General features: G+C 34.0%; 1 protein-coding gene across 1 annotated transcript; it reads right to left on the bottom strand.

The window, feature by feature from the left end:
* Window positions 1-2,853: 2,853 nt before the first annotated feature.
* Window positions 2,854-3,481, bottom strand: LOC131611254 (uncharacterized). The gene is made up of 2 exons (XM_058883335.1): window positions 3,390-3,481; window positions 2,854-3,245 (listed from the first exon to the last, which is right to left on the bottom strand). Exons 1-2 carry the CDS (start codon window positions 3,445-3,447, stop codon window positions 2,956-2,958), a joined length of 348 nt encoding a protein of 115 aa, XP_058739318.1. The 5' UTR covers window positions 3,448-3,481; the 3' UTR covers window positions 2,854-2,955.
* Between the last annotated feature and the right edge of the window lie 20,591 nt (window positions 3,482-24,072).

Below are 24,072 nucleotides of genomic sequence, written 5' to 3'. Positions count from 1 at the left end.
AGGGGGTGCAGTTATCGTGCATAGATAAAAATCTATGCATCGTGCATAGATTATTATGGACCATTGGATCATTGGATCAAATTATAGACATCAATTGTTATTACTCAATACTCAATACTCATCACTCAATAATCGATACTCAATACTCAATACTGGATTGAAAACATGATCCAATAACTTAGGTAGACTTATGCATGGTGCATAAGGAAAATTCTTATGCATATTAGCCAAAGCCCTTCTTAGGTGTCTATCTAATATTTACATAAAATACTATATATTTGTAAGAACCAAAATAAAACGAATAAAATTATAAAATCTTAAATATTTGCAGTCAATTACTTAAATAAATCTTTAATTTCTTTCCATAAAAATTTAAAATATTTTAACGTTTTCACTTTTGATGTTGCTTTAATCGTATTTGTCAATTTCCGTCTATGTTTATATATATATATATATATATATATATATATATATATATATATATATATATATATATATATATATATATGGGGACGACTCAAGTGAAAACACTTGGTTATTATGAGAAATGAGAACAATGATTCACGACCATTAAATTAGACTGAATTGGTTTCTCTTTCTATGATCCTTAATATTTATTTTAAATCAACATCGAAAGAGAAACCAATCTGGTCCATTAAAATCAACAAAATCAAAATTTAGTAGTCGTGATTCATTGTTCTCATTTCTCATAATAATCAAGTGTTCTCACTAGAGTCGTCCCCTATATATATATATATATATATATATATATATATATATATATATATATATATATATATATATATATATATATAACGTATCATATGAGAATGACATTCTTATGTGAGAATATTAGAATGAATCTGAACCATTAGATTTTAAAATAAATGGGGGAGATGTGTTACTCTTTTTTCTCTTTCCTCAATCTTTTATTTTAATAATGGAGGAGAGAGAAAAAAGATTCAACAAAAATGAATCATACTCATTTTATTTCTTCTTTTATCAAATAAACAAATTCAACAAAATAATAATAATTACATATTCAACTAAAAAATTATCATAATATATAACCATAATAATAATTTTATATTGAATAAATTAATATCTAATTAACTTTGTTAATTATTTATAGATACAGATACCCGCGGGTACGGATACCATCAAACACGTATCCATGACGTGTTTTACCTGCATATATCCATGAGTATGGATTTTTTTGTCATCTCTAATTCTAATTGGTATTTGAATAAAAGTTTATAATAATATATTCTAATGGTCAATTTAATTTACTATTGATTTGAAAAATACTAATGATTATAATTTTAATATCTAATGCAAAATTTACATATTTTTTTTAAATAAGTAAAAGTAAATTGAAATAAGAGAAAATACCTGATTATTATAATTCGCCTAAGTAAAATACACTTATAAAAAATGAAAAGTACTTTATTTTGATTTGTATACCTATTTTTCATCTTTCACTTTCTTTTTTAAAAAAAAAATACACCATTCATTTTTAAATTAATTATGATTATAAAGTAACATTATTGCATTTCATATATCATTAAATGAGTTTGATAACAACAGCGTTTTAATTTTAATGTATAGAAAAAATAACGTAAATAATGTTATAAAGTTATAAAAGTTATAAAGTTTATTTTAATGTAAAGAAAAAATAACGTAAATAGTGTTATAAAGTTTATTTACTGTCTTTTAATAAAATCATCAAACAATATCGAATTTAATTTAATTAAAAACTATTCAACTAGCACAAATTACTACACCATTATCTATAATAGTAAAGAACATAATATCAAATAGTAGTTTTCATTTCTTATTATAATGATAATTTTTATCGTTTAATTTTTTTTTTAAAAGTACAATAAAACATTTACTTTTAAGAATATAATATAATTGGAAATGTGACATTTTACCATTTTTAATCAATCATTTTTATTTATTTATTTTCATTCATAAAGGTGAGAAATCTTTCAAAATATTCCTGAAATTACATTATTAATTTTACTAATTGTTCAAGAAACATATATTTTTTTTTTTAATATTTATAGTCCAACTTATACTAAAATCAAATTGACAATATTATTTTACCTAAAAAAAAATGACTATAAAATCTAATCATCATAAAATCTAATCACATTGAAATTGTCTAATTCTTATGGAACTCAGCCAAAATTCACTCTAACAAAGTTCATCAAAATTGTAATTCTGAAGATTTGTTCAAAATTAAAATATTAGTTTTACAAGAACTGTGTTTTAGATATAATGGTAAAAAAAAGTTTATTTATGGAAAATTCTTCAATAAAATTTCAAAATTAAATTTGTAGTTCTTCATTAAAAATATCCTTCTAATTAAAAAACCTTCCAATAAAACCTTCTTTAGGCAATCCTTCTGAAATCCTTCTAAGATCCAATATCACAAATCTTCCAATAATGCGATGAACCTTGAAGGATACTTCATAAAAATAAATTATAAGAAAATTTATAATAATATATTTTTCAATTAAATTTATATGCAAAATAAGAATAATATTTAATATTAAAAATATATGAAAAAAATATTTTTAGTCGGAGAAAAATAATTCTAACCCATATTATAGTGGAAGTTATAGAAGACAAACGAAATAACATGATAATATACTTTAAAGAAGTTTATCAAATTTTTTTTTGGTAATATAGTTTATCAATATTTAATAGTGGGAGTTTATCAGGAGACACCATATCAAACATCCATAATAATGCATATTCATAACTAATTATTACGTACCATAATAAATATAAACTAAATTAATATACTAATTTAAAAAGAAACAGAAAATATCATATATGGCTAGATATATTCGATATTACAATATAATGCCTCATAGTGGTTTCAAAACTTCTACAATCCGTAACTACTTTATTTTTGTTTAACAATCAAAAATATAATTCTAACATCTAAGAACATGCGACTTGGGAAGAAACTGGTGTAAATGCAAATTGAGAATCAGAAGTATAAGTGAAAGAGACAGATTTAAATCCATAAAGTGGTGCTCCTTGAATGAGAAGACCATCTTGGCTAAATATTGCTGGATCAACAGGTGTGCTTGATTTAAATCCATTGACATTGAACTTCACTTCAGTTTGAGTGCAAATACAGGTGTTGGTCACAGTAACATTCCACACTGAGCCTGATGTTTTGGTTTGTTTAACCTCAATAGCACTCAAAGCACAGGGTTGTCCATAAGCTGCAATATTAACCATGAATTAAATATTAAAATAATAAATCGAATAATTAGCTATTATTATAAAATGAAATAAAAAAGTAAAACAAAAACCCTAACTAGAGATTATGCATGCCATAAAATATGAAAGGTATGATGATATGATACCTTGGAAAGCTAGGGCAAGGAAGAGAGTGAGGAAAAGAATGTTGAAAATAGAAGCCATTTGAGATTTTTGAGAGTGTTAAATTGTATAATAGTGTTTGTGAGATAGAAAAGAGTCGTAGTTGTTACACTATTTATAGTATCAAGTAAAAACGAAAATTAAGCAATTATTAATTGTGTTGCTTTTTTATTTTTATTCCCTTTTTTATTAAATCTAGAATTTGTGAATTCTTTTGAAAAATTCATTGAACTTTTTTTTTTTATGTAATAGGAAAATTAGGGGTGACAAACGGACACGTCCCATCCCGTTTAGGGTATTCTGGTAAAAGTCCACAAAAAATGAGGCGAAACGGACAGATATAGTGAAAGATGCGGGTCTAAAACTTAAGTCCACCCTGCAAAAAAGTGAGGGCGGGATAGAGAAAGTCCACGGACACGACACCATTAATGCCTAAAAATACAAATTTATATAAATGACTATGTCCGTGAAAAAAACGGGACGGAACGGAACGAATACATTAGAGGGTGTGGGCCTAAATCTTTGACCCGCCCCGCACTAAAGTGAGGATAAAACGGGCATGTCCAACGGGCCAAATTGCCACCCATATGGAGATTCACTATTTGATTCAATTCAATATTATATTTAATAAAATATATTTGTTTCCCATCGATCTTGAATTTTTTTAAAAAAATTTACTGGAAAAATAATATATTATTATAATAATAATGTTAAATTTTTAAAATATCTTTTATTGGAAAATAATATCTTAAGTTTTTTTTATTCTATTCAATATTGCATTTAATAAAAAATACCAGTTTTTCATCTATTATAGAAGGTTTAATTTTTAAATAAAAAAGTTTGCATTAAAGAAGGCTGTGTTCATTGGCCAAAGCTTTGTATTTCAAACATTTGTTTATATTTATAGTATTTTATTAGATTTAGAAAAAGTAAAAAATGATACGTTTATTTATATACCCATACAATATAGGTAATATTATTTTTTAATTGTTTTTTCTTGTGTAATCAAGGATTTTATATAAATAGAGAACTAAGGATTCTCCAATCTTTTACCGGATAAAACGGGCAACACCCTACAAAAAAGAAAATTATCCACCAATTACACTACAAGAGATAAAAAGTAGGATTTTTACAAAATTCATAGAAGGAATAATTGGGATGAGTAATTTTACCGCAAAAGAAAAATTTTCAAACGATAACTTTTATGTTCCAAACCATGTCATTTAGGCTCCAATCATCTCTCGAAAACACACCCCATTCCTTAGTAACCAAATAGACCAAGAAATGGCAAGCCACGCAACATCCGCCTTACCAATCTTCACTTTATGAAACCAGAAGAAGTAATATCAATCTATAAAACTTGACAAACATTCTTCCTCCATACTAACCAATTTACTCACCCAAAGTGCAATTTTGGACCAAATAAACTTCACCATACTACAAGCAAAAAAAGAGTGGTTCCTATTTTTTATACCAAAACCATAAAAAACACATTTGAGATTATCTAAAAATAGAAAAATATCTCTATACATCAAAAGTTCCTTTGTTGGTTAAACGTTAAAGTATATTACAATTAAAATATTATCACATGAAATTCTTAGTAAAAATTGTTTTAAAAATCGGACCGAACCGGCCGGTTGGACTGGTCAGACCGGAACCGGAGGGGTCACCGGTTTGGTCTGATTGTTGGACCAGATATGCTATTGAACTGGTGAGAATCGGCCAAAATCGGTCAAAACCGGAAAAATCGGTGAACCGGCAATTTTAGAAAACCGGTGGTTCAAATGCATATTCTTTTTTTCCGCACAAAGCGACGGCGTTTTCTTGTATAATTAAAATATAATTAGACTTTATTGAAACCTTATTTGGAACAACTTTTTTTCTGTCTGGAATTAGACTTGGTTTAAAATTTATTTAAATTTATATTTTGTATTATTTTGTTGTGAGTGATGATTATATTTAGAATTTGAATATAAAAAATAAACATGTGAAATTATGATATTTTAAAATTGTAAAATTTCGTAGGTGTTGTGATATTTTTTAGAGACTAAGTCATCCGATTTGACCGATTTAATAAATATATAATATTGCAATAGAGACTGATTTATTCAACCGAGTTATCCGATTTAATCTGATTTAGTCATGCGGTTCGACCAGTGACCCAGTGGTTCAACCAATAAATCAGTGATCTAGTACCCTCACTGATTTGATGATCGGTCCGGTTTTTAAAACACTGAGTCAAAACAATTATACATCAGACGTATTACATTTTATAATTTTTCTAGCTTGAGTTGTTGGTTGGGAATGTTTCTAGCCTTTTTTTTATAAAGTTTATTTACAAACAAAAATTATAATAATAAAATAAATAAATAAATATTAAAATTTTCTATTGTGAAAAAACTTTCTATTCAATATTTTAATTATATTACAATAAATTAGAGTTTCCAAAATAAACTACGAAGTATATCCTTCTAAAAAAATAATAGTATTATTTCAAAAAAATTAATAGTATTATTTCAGTAGTGAATATTCCCATTAAATACTTTCTGAGTAAAATGAAGACCTAAATAAGGATCATTAAATTAATTTTTTTAGTTAAAATTTTAATTATATTACAATTAATTAGGAAAGTGTCTAAAATCATGTCTCAATGATAGTAGGCTCTCTAAATATTCGAGGGGGGGGGAGTAGGATTAAGAGAAGGAGGCTGAGTCAAACTATCGGGAAGGGGAAGGAAGATTTGTTCTATATTCCGGAAACGAAATTGGGTGTAATTTAGGGGATGTAGGCTTTTCGTTCTCAGCCTCTATTGGAGCTTCAAGGGGGCTCTAGACTCTTTGAAACGTTGCCTCGCTAGATTTTATTAGCAGCTTCAAGGGCATCGGTTATCTAGGGGTCAAGGTAAGATGGAAGAATTTTCTTTACTACATAGTGAATGTTTATTCTCCTTGTTAGCTAGAACCAAAACGTGTTTTGTGGAGAAATTTGTTAGATCTTAAATCGGCTGGAGAGGATGGTGAATGGATTTTCGTTGGGGATTTTAACGCAGTGAAGAATCTTGGCGAAAGAAGCGGTCCTTCGGTCGTTCTTGATAGGGGCGAATGGAGGGATTTTGCTGAGTTTGTCGACCATAGTGGCTTAATAGACATTCTGTGTAGAGGGAAGAAATTCTCGTGGTTCAGCGGAGATGGGAAGGTTAAGAGTAAGATTGATCGTTTTCTAGTGGCAGATGCTATTGTGGATAGATGGGGGTGGTTGGTCAATTTATTGGGCCTAGGAATATATCGGATCATTTCCTGGTTTGGTTGATGGTGGATAAGTCAAATTGGGGCCCAAAACCGTTTAAATCTAACAACAAGTGGTTTTCTCATAAAGACTTCTTGTCGTTCGTTAAAAGGGAATGGTAAGCTTTAATTGTCGAGGGGAGGGGGGTTTTGTGCTCAAAGAAAAGTTGAGACTTCTAAAAGCTAGACTAATATAGTGGAACATCAACATTTTCGGTATACTGGATTTGGAGATTGAGGAAGGGGTAAAGGTGATGAACGATATGGATGAGTGGGGAGATGGAACCGGCCTGTAATTGGGACCTGAGGAAGTAAGATCGAGTAGTAAGATTGCTAGTAGTCGGTTTTGGATGAATTTGAAGATTAAGGGGAACATGCTATCCAAAAACCGAGGTAGAAATGGCTAAATGATGGAGACAACAATAGTAAATTCTTTCATATGGTTATGAAAGGTAGAAGGTGGACTAATCACATTGGCTATATTGTGACTTCTTCGGGAATAGTAGACTCGGTGTCGGAGGTGAGGGAGGAAGTTTTGAATCATTTTGCTTCCAAATTTGTGGAACCCATAGTTGCTAGGCTTATTCTTGAAGGTTTCAATTTCAAGAAGATTTCTCTTGAGGAACGGTTTTCTCTTGAAGCTCCCCTCTCGGAGGGGGAGATTAGAGATGTGGTTTGGGGTTGTGGAGGAGACAAGAGTCCGGATCCCGACAGCTATTCGTTTTTCTTCATCAAAAATTGTTGGGCTTTTATGAAGGACGGTTTCGTTAGATGCTTCTATAGCTTTAATTCCAACTCTTTGCTATCAAGGTCTTGTATCTCTTCTTTCTTACCCTTGATTCCTAAATCCTCGAATTCTTTGGGGTTAGACGACTATAGGCCTATTTGTCTCGTGGGTTGTATTTACAAAGCTCTTTCTAAGCTTTTGGCATCTAAAATTAAATTGGTTCTAAATTCTATTGTGTCCCATTGTCAAAGTGCTTTTGTTCTGGGGAGGCAATTACTCGACAAAGTTTTGGTAGCTAATGAGTTGGTGGACTTTCCTAAAAGAGATGAGTTGGAATGCTTACTTTTTAAGGTAGATTTTGAGAAAGCTCATGACAAAGTGAATTGGAACTTTCTTAGATTCATGCTCAAAACCATGGGATTCGGGAAGGTGTGGATGTCTTGGATGGAGGCAATGATCTTTTCAAGTAGAATGTCGGTGTTTGTTAACGGTAGCCCCACAAAGGAATTCACAGTGGAAATGGGTTTGAGACAAGGTGATCCTCTATCTCCTTTTCTTTTCGTTCTAGTAGTGAAAGGTTTAAGGGGTATGGTGAGTAAGGCAGTCGCAAACGGTGATTTTTCGGGCTTCACAATTAAAGGGAGGAGTTTCATTGATCTTCTCCAATTCGCCAATGATACTTTGTTGGTGGGAGATGGTAGTTGGAACCATTTATGGGCTATAAAGTCGGTTTTGAAGGGCTTCGAAATGGTGTCGGGATTGGGGATAAACTTCCACAAGAGCAAGCTTATAGGCATTAACATTGACTCGAATAGGTTGGATATTGCTTCAACGTTCCTTGGTTGCCAAAAGGAAAGTTCAACATTCTTTTTTCTTGGTATACCTATCGTATCCAATCCTAGAAAGTTTTCCTTATGGAGAGGTCTCCTTGTCAAGATAAAGAAGCGGTTGGACGGGTGGAAAGGGAGATTCCTTAGCTTTGTGGAAAGATTAACTCTTCTCAAATCAGTTTTATCGAGTCTTTCGATCTTCAAGCTTTCTTTCTACAAAGCTCCGTCCATATTCGTGAAGAAGTTTAATAAGATTCAAATTGATTTTCTTTGGGGAGGTGTGGAGAAGAGGAGAAGAATTCATTGGGTGAGTTGGGGGGATGTTTGTCTTCCGATTGAAAAAGGAGGGCTCGGTCTTAAAAGGATCGATGATTTCAATGTGGCGCTCCTTCAAAAATGGAGGTGGAGGAATTTGGTTGAATTTGATGCTTTATGGTACAACGTCTTAAAATACTGGTATGGAGATATTAACCAGCTAATGGCGAATGTAGATGGTCCTCTAAAAAAGGGCGGTAAAGACTCGATTTGGTGGAGAGATTTATCAACCGTCGTCGCAAAAGATTCAGAGGATACTTTCATGGATAATTGTCGTTTTCATGTTGGCAATGGGTTCTCCATATTGTTCTGGCACAGCAACTGGAAGACGCGACAATTGCATTACTGTTTTCTGCTTCAGTTTTGAAAGACGCGACAATTGCTTGCATGGGTGGGTGGACTTATCTTGGCTAGCAGTGGGGCAACTTGGGCTTGTCGGATTCGTTCGAGAAGCCGGATGGTGGAAGCTTCTCGCAGGGAGGGGCGATGCTGTCTCTGCAGCCTGTTTCTTTCCAGCAGCGGCTGTTTCACGAGCTGCTCTAGTACCTTCCAGAGGAGGAGGGGAGGGATACAGTGTCGTGAGCTGCTGAGGCGGACAGACAGTTTTCGGTTCGCAGCTTCTATGGTTTACTAAATTTTTTTCGCATCCTGTTTGGCCCGGTGAACAAATTTGATTCCTCTATGGCGCTTATATGGAAGGGAGATATTCCTCTTAAGGTGAAAGCTTTTGCGTGGAGATGTCGTATCAATAAGCTTCCTTCCAAGATCTTCTCCTTTCTAGGGGCATATTCATCCCTATTGGAGATCGTAAATGCGTTTTATGTGGGATTAGCGACGAGTCATTGAATCATTCTTTGCTGGAGTGTTACATTTCTTATCTAATTTGGAGGGAGATCAAAGATTGGATTGGTATGAGGCAACCCTGTTTCATGTGCTTTAAGGAGAGTTTTTTATTTTGGAGTTCTTTTTGTAGTATTGCCAAGGTGAAGATCGATAAGGCGAATATTTTATGGATGGCCACGTGTTGGAGCAAGTGGATTTTGCGTAATGTTATTATCTCTAGAGTCGAAACGTGGAGTGTTCTCAATACCGTGTGGAGCAAAAAGCGTTGGTTTGGAGATGGATGTTCGTCGGAAATATTACTTACCCAAATTGCAATTTCTATGAAATTACGAAAAATCTGTTGTTTTATTTATCTTGAGTTGCAATTGGTTTGTAATCCTTCTTTTTGCCGAGCCTTGTCTCGTTCCTTTTTGTAATCAGGTTGAGAACCCTTAGTTCTCTTTGCAATATATCTGGCTTACAAAAAAAATTAATTAGGATTTCAAAAATAGACGGTACTTAAAAAAATAATAATAACACCAATGTTTTAAAAATCGAGTTGAAGATTGAACCGTTGAAGCTTCCCGTTAAAGGTTTAATTGGTTCAACCGGTTAAACCTATCATTAAATTGTTTATTAAATAAACTAATAATATGAAACTAATTTTTGGTAAATATGTCACACATAATTATATATTCACAAATTAATTAAATAAATATTTTAAAAAATCAATTACAAACTTAATACAACAATATTAATAGCACATATAATAACACAACATAGTTGTACACTTTATTTCAACCTTCATTTAAGAATAATTTAAACAAATTAAAGAATTATAATAAAATAAGTTAAACTAATTCAGACCAAAAGTAAAATAATAGAAGATAATAGTTAAAATAAAGTTTAAATAATTAAAAATACCTAAATTAAAAGATAGAATGCAAAAAGTAAATAATATAATACACTTAATTAACTAACAAAATGCAAATTCAAGTTGAACTACGATAAATATATGATAGAGTGTGGTTGAAAAAAAAAACAATAATGGGGTAACAAAATTTAGAAATTTGTATGTTCGTAATAAAAACACGGAATTCTTTTTTATGATTGGAGAATGTTGGTTAAGTTTTGATATTTATATATATTAAATTTTTAAAAAAATAAAAAAAATGTCAATTTGGTGCATTTTTTTTAATCGGCAGTTTTACAAATCCGACTCCAGTTCTATGGTTTGATTAGTTTTGGGCGGTTCAATCCAGTTTTTCCAGTTTTGACCTATTAACGGTTTTGAAAGGTTGATCCAATCGGATTCATCTCCGATTCACGGTCCAACCAGTTGAACTACTCGATTTGGTCTGATTTTTAAAACACTAAATAAAATAAAAATGAAGATATCAGGACATGCTTGCACCAACCAAAGTTTTTTGGACAAGTTTTTCATGTTACACATATATTTAAATAAAAAAAACAGTTGTTTGGATTTTTTTTCCAATATAAGTTAAACACATTGTATTTTGATTCTTTAACTTTGAATATCATATGAAAAAATATGCTAAATTTACTATTTTTTTAGATTTAAATCTTATTAAGTGATTTTTGACATAATCCTTCTCTTCCTCTTCCTAAATTAAATCAAACAAAGCAGGACTTCTAACCTTTCATAACGTGGAAGAGATTATTTATCATCTCATTCAATTTTTATTTTTATTATGGGTCACACCTGTGAGATATTGGATCAAACTCTAGTATGGTCGAAGGGTAGCTTCTTTTTCGACAGTTCGATAGGGTTAAGCATGAAGTCGAAGGTTGTTCACATGCTGGGGTCGAAGTGTGCATGTTGTAGTCGAAGATGGGTCTAGCATGCAGGTGTCAAAGATGCTAGGGTTGTTAGCATGTTAAATTAGGTTTTAGTGTTTAAACCCTAATTTTTTAAGTTAGCTTGTTTGTTAAGTTGACTTGTGTAATGGGTCTTGTGAAAAAAGCCCATTAGTTAGTATGGTAGGTTTTATTATAAATAGCATACTAGTCTCTCATCATTGCAACGCTGCAAATCCTGATTTAGGGTGAGAGAAGTTATTTGTTATTCTTGTAAACTTATAATCTTGTTTCCTAAGAGAAAGTAAAAGAATAGCAGTTATAACCAATTCTCGTGCTCTTCTTCTTCCTTGTTCTTTATTCTCCCCTATCATTATATTTTGTTATTGGCATTGAATTCACAATAAATTGGTGTGGTGAGCGTGGAGAGATGCCTTCAATAAAGTATGAGATTGAAAAGTTCACCGGAGTGAATGATTTCGTTCTTTGGCGTTTGAAGATGAAAGCCCTACTGGTTCAGCAGGGTTGTTTGGAAGCGTTGAAGGGAGAGGCAGCCATCAATGCTGCATTAAAGGCAGCGGAGAAGACGACTATGATCGAGAAAGTACACAGTGCAATTTTGTTGAGCCTTGGTGATAAGGTTCTCCGGAAGGTATCAAAGGAGACGACGGCATCATGGTTATGGGTGAAACTTAAAAGTTTGTATATGACCAAATCGCTAGTAAATCGACTCTACTTAAAGCAAGCTTTGTATTCATTCAAGATGATTGAAGACAAAGGGTTGGCTGAGTAGTTGGATATGTTCAACAAGCTGATTCTTGATCTTGAAAATATTGATGTGAAGTTCGATGATGAAGATCAATTGCTGTTACTATTGTGCGCTTTGCCTCGATCACATGCTCACTTCAAAGAAACTCTCATGTATGAAAGGGAGTCCCTGACCTTTGAAGAAGTTCAATTAGCCCTGTATTTTAATGCCCAAGATTATCAAGAAGGTGAAGTAGTGCATAAGGCAATTATTCTTGTTTGCCTTTGGATGAAATCTGTTGTACCCTAAATTTTGCCCCGACTTTTCATCTGCATAATTTTCATTTTTTGCATTCATTTGAAAAAAATAAAAAAATATATATGTAGCATCTTATACATTCATTTGCATCATTCTCATTCAAAAATTCAAAAATACATACATTCATTTCATACCTCATTTTAGAATTAATAGCATTTTTGTTTATTTTACTAATCCTTTTTAGGATTTATAATTTTAATTTTTAATTCAATTTAGATTTAAGTTGAGTTTATAATTAAAATTAATAAATCAATTTTATCATATTTGTTATTGCTTGTTTCTTGTTTTATTGTTTTTTTTGTATAGGTCCAATTCAATTAAGGGATGCAAAATTAGAGGGCCCGTGTCATTTTGATCCAAAGCCTATCAACATTTTTTAGTCAAGCCAAGTGTTAAAAGATTTTTGAACAAAAATAGATGGGGACCACTTGTGCCAATCTCACGGTTTCTCTCTTCTCAGCAAAATATTCATTTTCCAATGACATCATCATCTTCTAGAATTTGACTACAGACAAAAAGAGAAAAAATATCTTCATTTCCTCACAGCCCTCATGCGTTCCACACTATGAAAATCCCACAAAATCAGCTTGTAATTCCACTCCATTCTAACAAACAATTTCACAGCTCATGAATTTCACCATATTCACTCACGCGTTTTGCTCCCACTCTTAACAGAATTGATTCCATTTTTCTGTCAAAACCCTCTTATGCCCTCACTCTCACTCACCTATATAAGGACCTCACTGCATTAGTAAAAAAGGAGGAAGAAAACGCTAATGTTACTCTGCAGAAATATCATCACAAACTTCCTCCACAAAAAGTTTATAGAACCAAATTATACACACTTCAATTTCTTCTGTTAACAATGCTCAGTCAAGTATCATGAGATATTCAATTTATGAATCTTCTCTGAACTTTCACTGAAGCTATAGCAAGTACATTTCCAGAAATTCAAGGTAGAAAATGGTATTGTTACTCTGCTGAAATTCAACCAAAACCTTCCTCCAAAATCTCCAAAACTCATCAATCCCATTCATCTTCATCCATACACATCATACTCTCATAAACCTTTATCCATTCATGAACTCACCTTCTACAAAACCTTCATCCATTAGCCTTCATATCTTAAACCTCCACCTGCAGATCCATACCATATCGCAAACCGCATCCACCTGCAATATCAGAACCAATTCACCATAAATCTCCAACAAAACTGATATGCAGAACCTTTACCATCACCATAACTCGCTATAACTCAGCCTTAATCCCTTCCACAGATCTGCTCAACTCAACCATTAAACTCTTCATCACATTCATCACTGTGTTCATCAATAGAGCACAACCCATCTGAATCAACTCAGCAGCAACAAACAACACGAACGCTTCAGTACTGAACCGCCATCCACAAACGCAACAAAAATTCCGAATCACAATATCCGCTTCAGATCCGAAGGAGTTCATCATCGGAGCAACATCGGAGCTTGCAACAACAACAACGTCGCACAACCACAGCATCAACATCGCGGCGACGTAACAGCTACAACAACAAGGAACTCGTGGATTTTAGAAGAAAGAAGCATCGAGACACGTCGGTTTCAGTAGGTAACTCGCTTTTCTCACTTCTGATTCCGCCAAAGCTGATATGTTGTTGTTTGTCACTATTCTAAATGTGTGATTTCGTATGTCGGTACTTGGCTTAAACTTTGTGTATATTGTGTTAAAACTGTTTCACTGATTTGAGAGTTGGACTTTGTTGTTGCTGTTTAACTTGAATCGATCTGAGTGTTTTGGGAGAGATGAGGGATCGAAATGAGAGATTATTTGCTGTTATTACTGTTGCTATGCTATATTGTTGTGAGAGCTTGGAGAGAGAATAAGAACAAAGAGAGTTTGAGAGATGATGAACGATTCTGGAAACAGAGAGAACAGAACCGAAAGAGATCGTGAAAAACAGGGGAGAGGGTCGTTAGGTTCTTTAGTCTCTAGGGTTTATCCAATAACCAATTTGGGCTTTAGTACTTTTGATAAGACCAGCGACATTTTCTTGTTACACCATGTATTAACCCTGCGAACCTCCCTCTGCTTTTTGACTTCAAGCAATATCTAGTCATGTATTTTAGAAAGCCCAATGAGTTTAATCATACACCCTTTTTTCAGCGCAACACCCCTGGCTGACAGATTCAAATGAATTTGGGCCAATACACCTTGGGCCTGCATCCCTTTTTGGCACCCCTTTTGACTGTTTGTGTGAATTATTATTGTTTCTTTGTTTATTTTTCTTAGTTGATAAAAATTGCATGACATAAAAAATACAAAAATATGTTTATTTAGATTTTACTTCTCATATTAAAAAATATCAAAATATGTTTGTCTAATTTTAATTTCTTTTTTTAGAATGTAATTTGTTTAGACTTTCTTTAGTTAAATCTTGATTATATTTTTTAGCATATTTTTGTCATTTATTCATGCATCATTATATATATCCGTTGCTAATGTTTTCTTGACTTTTGTGAGGTACTACTATCATTGAGCCATTGGACTTTATTGTGGACATTTATAATTCATTTTAATTTTTATATATATTATCCTTTTATTTTCCGCTTTATTTTTCGATTGGGTTGTAATAATTAGTAGTTAATTTTCATCCCCATTCGTTTAAGTGTGTAATCCCCATCCCCGAGGCCTTGTAATATTTTTACCGCTTTCCTTTGCCGCTTTATTTTATTATTGCTTGCATGCTTTAACCGTTTTTTCAAAATAAAAGAATATTAGGTTCTTAGCCGTTTTCTACCATAAGTCGATTGCACTTCACGCATCGCCATCAACCGTACTTACACTTGCACACTTGCACGTACACTCTTATTTTACCTCTTTCATGTTCATTCCTTTATGTTTGAACCCTTATGCTTGTTTGTATGGATTTTACCTGTATGAGCTTGTATGTTTTCATTTACTTCTTCTATTTTCCTCTTTTAATAAATGTTCGCCCCCGCATTACTTGGTCCACATACCAAGCCCCCAACCAACTCTTTGTAAGTCGAGTGCCTCGCGCATCGCCATCGACCTGTTTTCAAAACTCTTTTCATAATAAAACCTTGACTTTTGTTGAGTGATCTTCTTTAAAACTCTTTTGTGCACCTGCACTCCTTTTCTTTTAAAATTGTTTTATAAAACCTTTTTTCAAAACTTTTGAGCAGAACTACAAATGCTCTGACTTCTCCATTGCACTGAGGAGGTATGTAGGCACAAGACACAACGTCTTGCCGAGCAAACTTTTGTAAATAACCTTTTTCTTTTGTATATATCTCTTTTCTCATTTCTTTTAGCAAACAAAAAATGGTTTTAACATAAACACAGATTTTCAAAAGGTTCCTGTGGAGTACCACAGATGTGAGGGGTGCTAACACCTTCCCTTTACATAACCAACCCCCGTATCCAGATTTCTTTTTGTGGTTTTTTTCGAGTTTTTCCCCTTTCCTCTTTTGGAATTAAAAAAGTTCGGTGGCGACTCTTGCTTTTTAACGATTTAAGTTAACCAAATGACTTAAACTCAAATTTTTGCCGCTACAGAAAAGTGGCGACTCTGCTGGGGACTTTCTTAAGTGGGTTTAGCCTATTTTGTTTATCTGTGTGTTTATGTTATTGCTTATTGTTTGCTTTTTCTTTTTGTATATATCTTATTTTGTATATATTCTTATCTGTTTATGTGGTTACTTGGGTGATACCTTGTGATATGAGATAAAGTTCTAACCCGGACTTTTGTGAGTAACTTGAGATAGGAGGCGGTAAGACCAATAGTTGCATGTCAGGAGCGATCCTTAACATGAGCATCATATGGTGGAACCCCAATCAGTGGAGGCCTCATGGAAGGTAGTAGATGTTGTTACGAGCTATTGTAAGAACGCTATTATTTTCAATAGTGAGTGTCCGTAGAAGCTGAATGACCTAGAACCCTTTTAACCCATCTAAGCCTTTTTTAGGATGTAGCGCAGAAACAAGTTCAAGTACCAATTTGTTCTTGTTGTCATGCGATGCTACGCTCAGACGAGGTCTTTTTAGGAATATTATTGGTGCCCATGAGCAATTGTGTGTGCTGGTAGTATCCGATAGAAGATTGAAAACTCTGGGAACCTTTGTAGAACCCGTTTGGCAGGTACAAAATTCCCTAGTACATACCTTTGTGGGTTGTTCTTAATCTTGACTTCATGCTCGTGACTTTGAACCTTGTTTGTGTGACCTTGTGTGACCTTCATTATGATGGATACATAAACCATGCATTCGTTTGATTTCCAAGGAACTCATAGGTCTTTCTTTGTAAACATCATAAGTTTCATCAAACTCAATGGATCTTGGGTGTTGATAGGGTGAAAACCCTAATCCACCAAAATGGATGATTGATCTTGATGATAACTTGATCAATGCTTTCATCAAATTTAGGATTTATTTCCTTCATGCTTTGATGTTTACAAATTAATAACTTGAATTCTTTGAAAATAAAACAACATTGCATTTGCATTGCATCATTTGCATACTTCATGCATTTATCCAGGTTGTCCAGAAAACTTATCCTTGTCTGTCTCCATCTTCAGTGTTGTCTGTCTACCGTCAAGCTGATTCCTCCACACAAGTACGGAACTAGAGCTGCTGTTAGACAAAGAATGGCAGACCAAGAGAAACATAACATGGAAGTTAGAATGGAAATTGATGAGTTGAAATCAGGCATGATTAAGCTTACCGAGATGATGCAAGTGTTGATGGCTAGGACTGATCCACCTCAGAGGACTGTTATTTCCGAAGTCTCCACTGCTGTTGTTGATCCTTTACAGGTTCAGAAGCCACCTTCTACTTGGCCAGAATTTGGGTTACCTGAGAATTTCTCTCCAACATATGTCAATGCTTCTATGATGGGTCAAACTTCGAGGCAGATATTCCAACCTCAGGTCTTTTCTGAACCTCCACCTGTTGTTCATACTACTGCTCAAGCTGTTCCAGCTCGTTATGACAATCCTCTCTATGATTACCGTTCTGTTGGTTCTCGAAGTGTTAGTCAAGGAGATTGTGGTGAAGTTGAAGAAGTCCGTGAGCAATATCAGGCATTGGAAAAGAGGCTAAGAGCTATGGAAGGAAGCAATTTCTTTAGTGTGAATGCTGATAATATGGGTCTTGTTTCAAATCTTGTCATGCCGTCCAAGTTCAAAGTTCCCGAGTTTGAGAAGTACAAGGGGCATACTTGTCCAAGGAGTCATTTGACCATGTACTACAGAAAGATGACTGCTTACACCAACAACCAGAATTTGCTCATTCATTGCTTTCAAGACAGTTTAAGTGGTGCTTCGTTGAAGTGGTACATGAGTTTGGAAAAGGGTTGTGTTCAGAATTTCCAAGATTTAGCTGATGCGTTCATGAAACAGTACAAGTATAATCTGGATATGGCACCTGATCGTCGTCAACTTCAGAATATGGCTCAGAAGGAAAAGGAATCTTTCAAGGAATATGCTCAACGTTGGAGAGAATTGGCTTCCCAAGTTGAACCACCTTTGTCTGAGAAGGAATTAACTAGCTTGTTCATGGATACCCTTTCTCCTTTCTTTTGGGAGAAGATGATTGGAAGTGTGTCTTCAAACTTCACTGATTTGGTAACAATTGGTCAAAGGCTAGAAGAAGGAATCAGGAAAGGAAAAGTGTCTGTTGCTGTTGATTCTTCAAAGAAACCTTTTGGGGGCTTCCAGAAGAAGAAAGAGAATGAGACTAATGTTGTGTTGAATGATAGAAGAAGACCTCTTCATAGACCTCAGAATGGTGATCAGCCATATGTAGCTGCTGTCGCTCCTGTGCGACTTCAAGCTCCTCAACCTCAAGCTGCTAACCAGAATCAGATTCGTAATAGGGTCGACTTTGATCCTATCCCCATGACTTATACTGAACTGTATCCTACTTTGGTCCAGAAAGGGTTGATCACAACAAGACCCATGCCTCCTCCTCGAAATCCTCTCCCTGATGGTTTCAGATCTGATCTTCATTGTCCTTTCCATCAAGGTGCAGCAGGCCATGATTTAGAAAGATGTTTCCCTCTGAAGGAAAGAGTTCAAGAGTTGGTTAGATCAAAGATGCTATCTTTTAGGGATATGGGTCCTAATGTTGTCACTAATCCTTTGCCAGACCAAAGTGGCTGAAGAAAATTCAAAGCCAGATAGTCTCCTAAAGCCAAGTGTTTCAGACGGGATAGCTCATCCTTGTTGTTGATTAGTCACTAGGCCTTTGTTTCTTTACTGTTTGCATTTCCTTCATTGTATTGTTTGCTTTCAAACTTTGTTTAATTCTGAATGTTAATTTTAATGAAATGAGCATTGCATATTTTGAATTCATTCACATCCACTATGTTTATGTTTATACCTACTTTTACAAAAAAAAAAAAAAAAAATTCCATCTGCTATTCTCTATCAAACTTGTGTTTTATGCAAAGATTGGAGGGAGGATGATGACAACGAAATACCCAAGTTGTCGAATTGTATGCTTTCAAATAAACTTTGCTGATGATGTACAGGCATTGCTTCAATTCCCAAACACTGGAGAAATAAGGAAGTTAATCCCTTGTCAACCCCTTTGAGCCTTCGAAGTAGGAGTTTCTTTCTGTACGAAAATACCCGCATTTTAAACCTGGGGCAGGGCAGTTCTCAGTTAATTTGGCTGTGCATTCTATTTTAAGAGAATCATTCAGTACACCTTTCAACAAAGGTTTCAATCGCAAGCGTTCCTCCGCACACATCAAAGAAATGTTGGAGATGTCAATCAAAAGCCAATGATGGTTCATCAATCATTAAGCAAGGCGGTTGCTATCTTTCAAAAAAAAAAAGTATCAAAAAATAGAATCAAAGAAAAGCCTGCTAAGTCAAGACCAAAAATGACTTAGGCAAAAACAAGGTCATCCCGCTGAATGTAACTCCAAAAATAAACAGTTCAGGCAAAAGTTAGGGATATCAAAAGAAAAAGATGAAAAAAGAGAAGTCAATAAATCCTCAAACAACACAATGTTGTGACTACCAAAAGGAAGAAGTGACTGCCATCTCAAAAGTTCTCTTTGCTTGTGAAACTATCATTATCAAAGGTGCAAATCCAGAAGTCTCTTGGAACTTGAATGCATAAGTTGAATTAATTGAGTGTTAGGACTGGAGATCATTACGAAGATGGGTGGGTACAATCAAATTTTGAGCCTTATATCCTTTGTTTTTGAAACCGTGAACCTGACCACGTTACAACCTTTAAAAGACCTAATTGAAGCAAGGTTTATTTTGAAAGCATACTACCACAAGGTTGCGTAACCTGACTCCCATGAGATTTTCCAATCATCTGTTTTGATATCATTTGTTTGCTTTATCCATCACTTTGATTATCTTAACCTTTATGTTTCGACCAGTGATTCCATTTGCTTTACATCAATAACATCATTCCAATAATGATTTTGATTTCAAAAATATGTTTTGAGCATTGCATTAAAATTACCATTCTTGAATGAACATTTTATTTGCAAGTAAACACTCAGGAAGTTCAAACAGTCGAGAAACTTGATCAGTGATCCTATCAGGGGCACGTTACTTCAAGATCCTGTTGTTCAGATGTTTAGTCAAGATTTGTTGATCAAAATATCCTTTCAAGACTTATACTGGGGCAAGCCATCCCAACATGCATTTCAAGAATTGAAGCCATGATCAGTTCATCCCCAGTACAGTTCAACTGAAGCCATGATCAGTTAACTTGCAACAATTGGTGAATCAGGGGCAATCTTCTTCAGCAATCCCCAAGCAGTTTATCAGTCCTTCCCAAAAGGATCATCAGTTTGATATAATTACCAGTGTAATAGAAGTTTGTTTAAGCATCTTCTTCCCAAGCAGAGTTGGTAGAGTTCCCGTATTGAGGAATCAGAGTTCCAATCTTGCCTCACAAAAGAGTCTACCTCAGTTGTCACAAACAATTGTATTGCATTTATCATTCGTCATGCATAGAAAGATTCAACATCATGCATTGAAACAAAATTCATGCTCATTTACATTCCCCGAGGTCCTGTTGCTATCAACGTCTTCACCTTGAGATCAAAGTCCAACTTATTTGGCACCTATCCAAAACAGATACTTGTTTGTCTTCTCTGTATAGTGTTTCCTTGATGTATCCTTTCTTCATTCAGTGCCATTCTTGGATGTTATGTTTTCTCACTCTTCTTTCAATGCCATTCCTGAAAGATTTCGACCATGCTTTATCTTGGTTCCCCTCAATCATGTTTTATCTTGATTGTCTCCGATCTTGCTTTATCCTGATCGCTTTCGACCATGATTTATCTTGGTTCCCTTCAATCATGTTTTATCTTGATTGCCTTCGATCATGCTTTATCCTGATCGCTTTCGACCATGCTTTATCTTGGTTACCTTCAATCATGTTTTATCTTGATTGTCATTTGATGCTGCTTCGTTCATGCTTTATCTTGAACGTCTCTGATACATTCTTCTCAAAGTTCAATCATGTTTTACTCTTGATTACCTTTGATGCCATTCAATCATGTTTTATCTTGATTGTCCTGGATGTTATCCAATCATGTTTTATCTTGATTGCCCTTAACGTTATCCATTCATGATTTATCTTGAATGCCTCATATATTCTCTCCTCGAAGTCCAGTCATGTTTTATCTTGATTGCCTTTGTTGTTTATCTTCCTTTCCAGATTCATTCATGTTTTACTCTTGAATGATTTTTGACGTGGGTTCCAGAGATCTGTCTTTTTGAACATCTTTGTTGATTCTGTCCAGAGTTCCTTTCATGTTTTACTCTTGAAAGCTTCTGTTGACTGTCTCTTTCTCTTGTGAAATCCAAGTTTTATTCCTGGATGACGCTTATCTTTTCCCCCACTGTTTCTTTCATTCGAGTCTATTACTCATTCATTTTGTTATTCCCCTGCGGAGTTCTTGCTTATTTTTCCAAATTTCTCCATCCATAGTCTGTCTCTCGTGGCGCTATATTCCCCACAGAGATCCGAGTCTGTCTCATATCGTATAAAACAAAAAAAAGAGTCCTTGCATTCATGGCATAACATATCATTGCATCAAGGGGCAAAATTCAGATTTTTTTTAAAAGTATTTAATTACCTTCTGCCAATGATATCTTGATGACTAGGTCATTCAAGTTACTTGGCTAAAGATAATTAAATAGGGGCAGCTGTTGTACCCTAAATTTTGCCCCGACTTTTCATCTGCATAATTTTCATTTTTTGCATTCATTTGAAAAAAATAAAAAAATATATATGTAGCATCTTATACATTCATTTGCATCATTCTCATTCAAAAATTCAAAAATACATACATTCATTTCATACCTCATTTTAGAATTAATAGCATTTTTGTTTATTTTACTAATCCTTTTTAGGATTTATAATTTTAATTTTTAATTCAATTTAGATTTAAGTTGAGTTTATAATTAAAATTAATAAATCAATTTTATCATATTTGTTATTGCTTGTTTCTTGTTTTATTGTTTTTTTTGTATAGGTCCAATTCAATTAAGGGATGCAAAATTAGAGGGCCCGTGTCATTTTGATCCAAAGCCTATCAACATTTTTTAGTCAAGCCAAGTGTTAAAAGATTTTTGAACAAAAATAGATGGGGACCACTTGTGCCAATCTCACGGTTTCTCTCTTCTCAGCAAAATATTCATTTTCCAATGACATCATCATCTTCTAGAATTTGACTACAGACAAAAAGAGAAAAAATATCTTCATTTCCTCACAGCCCTCATGCGTTCCACACTATGAAAATCCCACAAAATCAGCTTGTAATTCCACTCCATTCTAACAAACAATTTCACAGCTCATGAATTTCACCATATTCACTCACGCGTTTTGCTCCCACTCTTAACAGAATTGATTCCATTTTTCTGTCAAAACCCTCTTATGCCCTCACTCTCACTCACCTATATAAGGACCTCACTGCATTAGTAAAAAAGGAGGAAGAAAACGCTAATGTTACTCTGCAGAAATATCATCACAAACTTCCTCCACAAAAAGTTTATAGAACCAAATTATACACACTTCAATTTCTTCTGTTAACAATGCTCAGTCAAGTATCATGAGATATTCAATTTATGAATCTTCTCTGAACTTTCACTGAAGCTATAGCAAGTACATTTCCAGAAATTCAAGGTAGAAAATGGTATTGTTACTCTGCTGAAATTCAACCAAAACCTTCCTCCAAAATCTCCAAAACTCATCAATCCCATTCATCTTCATCCATACACATCATACTCTCATAAACCTTTATCCATTCATGAACTCACCTTCTACAAAACCTTCATCCATTAGCCTTCATATCTTAAACCTCCACCTGCAGATCCATACCATATCGCAAACCGCATCCACCTGCAATATCAGAACCAATTCACCATAAATCTCCAACAAAACTGATATGCAGAACCTTTACCATCACCATAACTCGCTATAACTCAGCCTTAATCCCTTCCACAGATCTGCTCAACTCAACCATTAAACTCTTCATCACATTCATCACTGTGTTCATCAATAGAGCACAACCCATCTGAATCAACTCAGCAGCAACAAACAACACGAACGCTTCAGTACTGAACCGCCATCCACAAACGCAACAAAAATTCCGAATCACAATATCCGCTTCAGATCCGAAGGAGTTCATCATCGGAGCAACATCGGAGCTTGCAACAACAACAACGTCGCACAACCACAGCATCAACATCGCGGCGACGTAACAGCTACAACAACAAGGAACTCGTGGATTTTAGAAGAAAGAAGCATCGAGACACGTCGGTTTCAGTAGGTAACTCGCTTTTCTCACTTCTGATTCCGCCAAAGCTGATATGTTGTTGTTTGTCACTATTCTAAATGTGTGATTTCGTATGTCGGTACTTGGCTTAAACTTTGTGTATATTGTGTTAAAACTGTTTCACTGATTTGAGAGTTGGACTTTGTTGTTGCTGTTTAACTTGAATCGATCTGAGTGTTTTGGGAGAGATGAGGGATCGAAATGAGAGATTATTTGCTGTTATTACTGTTGCTATGCTATATTGTTGTGAGAGCTTGGAGAGAGAATAAGAACAAAGAGAGTTTGAGAGATGATGAACGATTCTGGAAACAGAGAGAACAGAACCGAAAGAGATCGTGAAAAACAGGGGAGAGGGTCGTTAGGTTCTTTAGTCTCTAGGGTTTATCCAATAACCAATTTGGGCTTTAGTACTTTTGATAAGACCAGCGACATTTTCTTGTTACACCATGTATTAACCCTGCGAACCTCCCTCTGCTTTTTGACTTCAAGCAATATCTAGTCATGTATTTTAGAAAGCCCAATGAGTTTAATCATACACCCTTTTTTCAGCGCAACACCCCTGGCTGACAGATTCAAATGAATTTGGGCCAATACACCTTGGGCCTGCATCCCTTTTTGGCACCCCTTTTGACTGTTTGTGTGAATTATTATTGTTTCTTTGTTTATTTTTCTTAGTTGATAAAAATTGCATGACATAAAAAATACAAAAATATGTTTATTTAGATTTTACTTCTCATATTAAAAAATATCAAAATATGTTTGTCTAATTTTAATTTCTTTTTTTAGAATGTAATTTGTTTAGACTTTCTTTAGTTAAATCTTGATTATATTTTTTAGCATATTTTTGTCATTTATTCATGCATCATTATATATATCCGTTGCTAATGTTTTCTTGACTTTTGTGAGGTACTACTATCATTGAGCCATTGGACTTTATTGTGGACATTTATAATTCATTTTAATTTTTATATATA

This window comes from Vicia villosa, linkage group LG6, assembly GCF_029867415.1.
Source record: "Vicia villosa cultivar HV-30 ecotype Madison, WI linkage group LG6, Vvil1.0, whole genome shotgun sequence".
Lineage (NCBI taxonomy): Eukaryota > Viridiplantae > Streptophyta > Magnoliopsida > Fabales > Fabaceae > Vicia > Vicia villosa.
The sequence above is the reverse complement of the archived record's forward strand: the minus strand, read 5'-3'. Positions and strand labels throughout refer to the sequence as shown.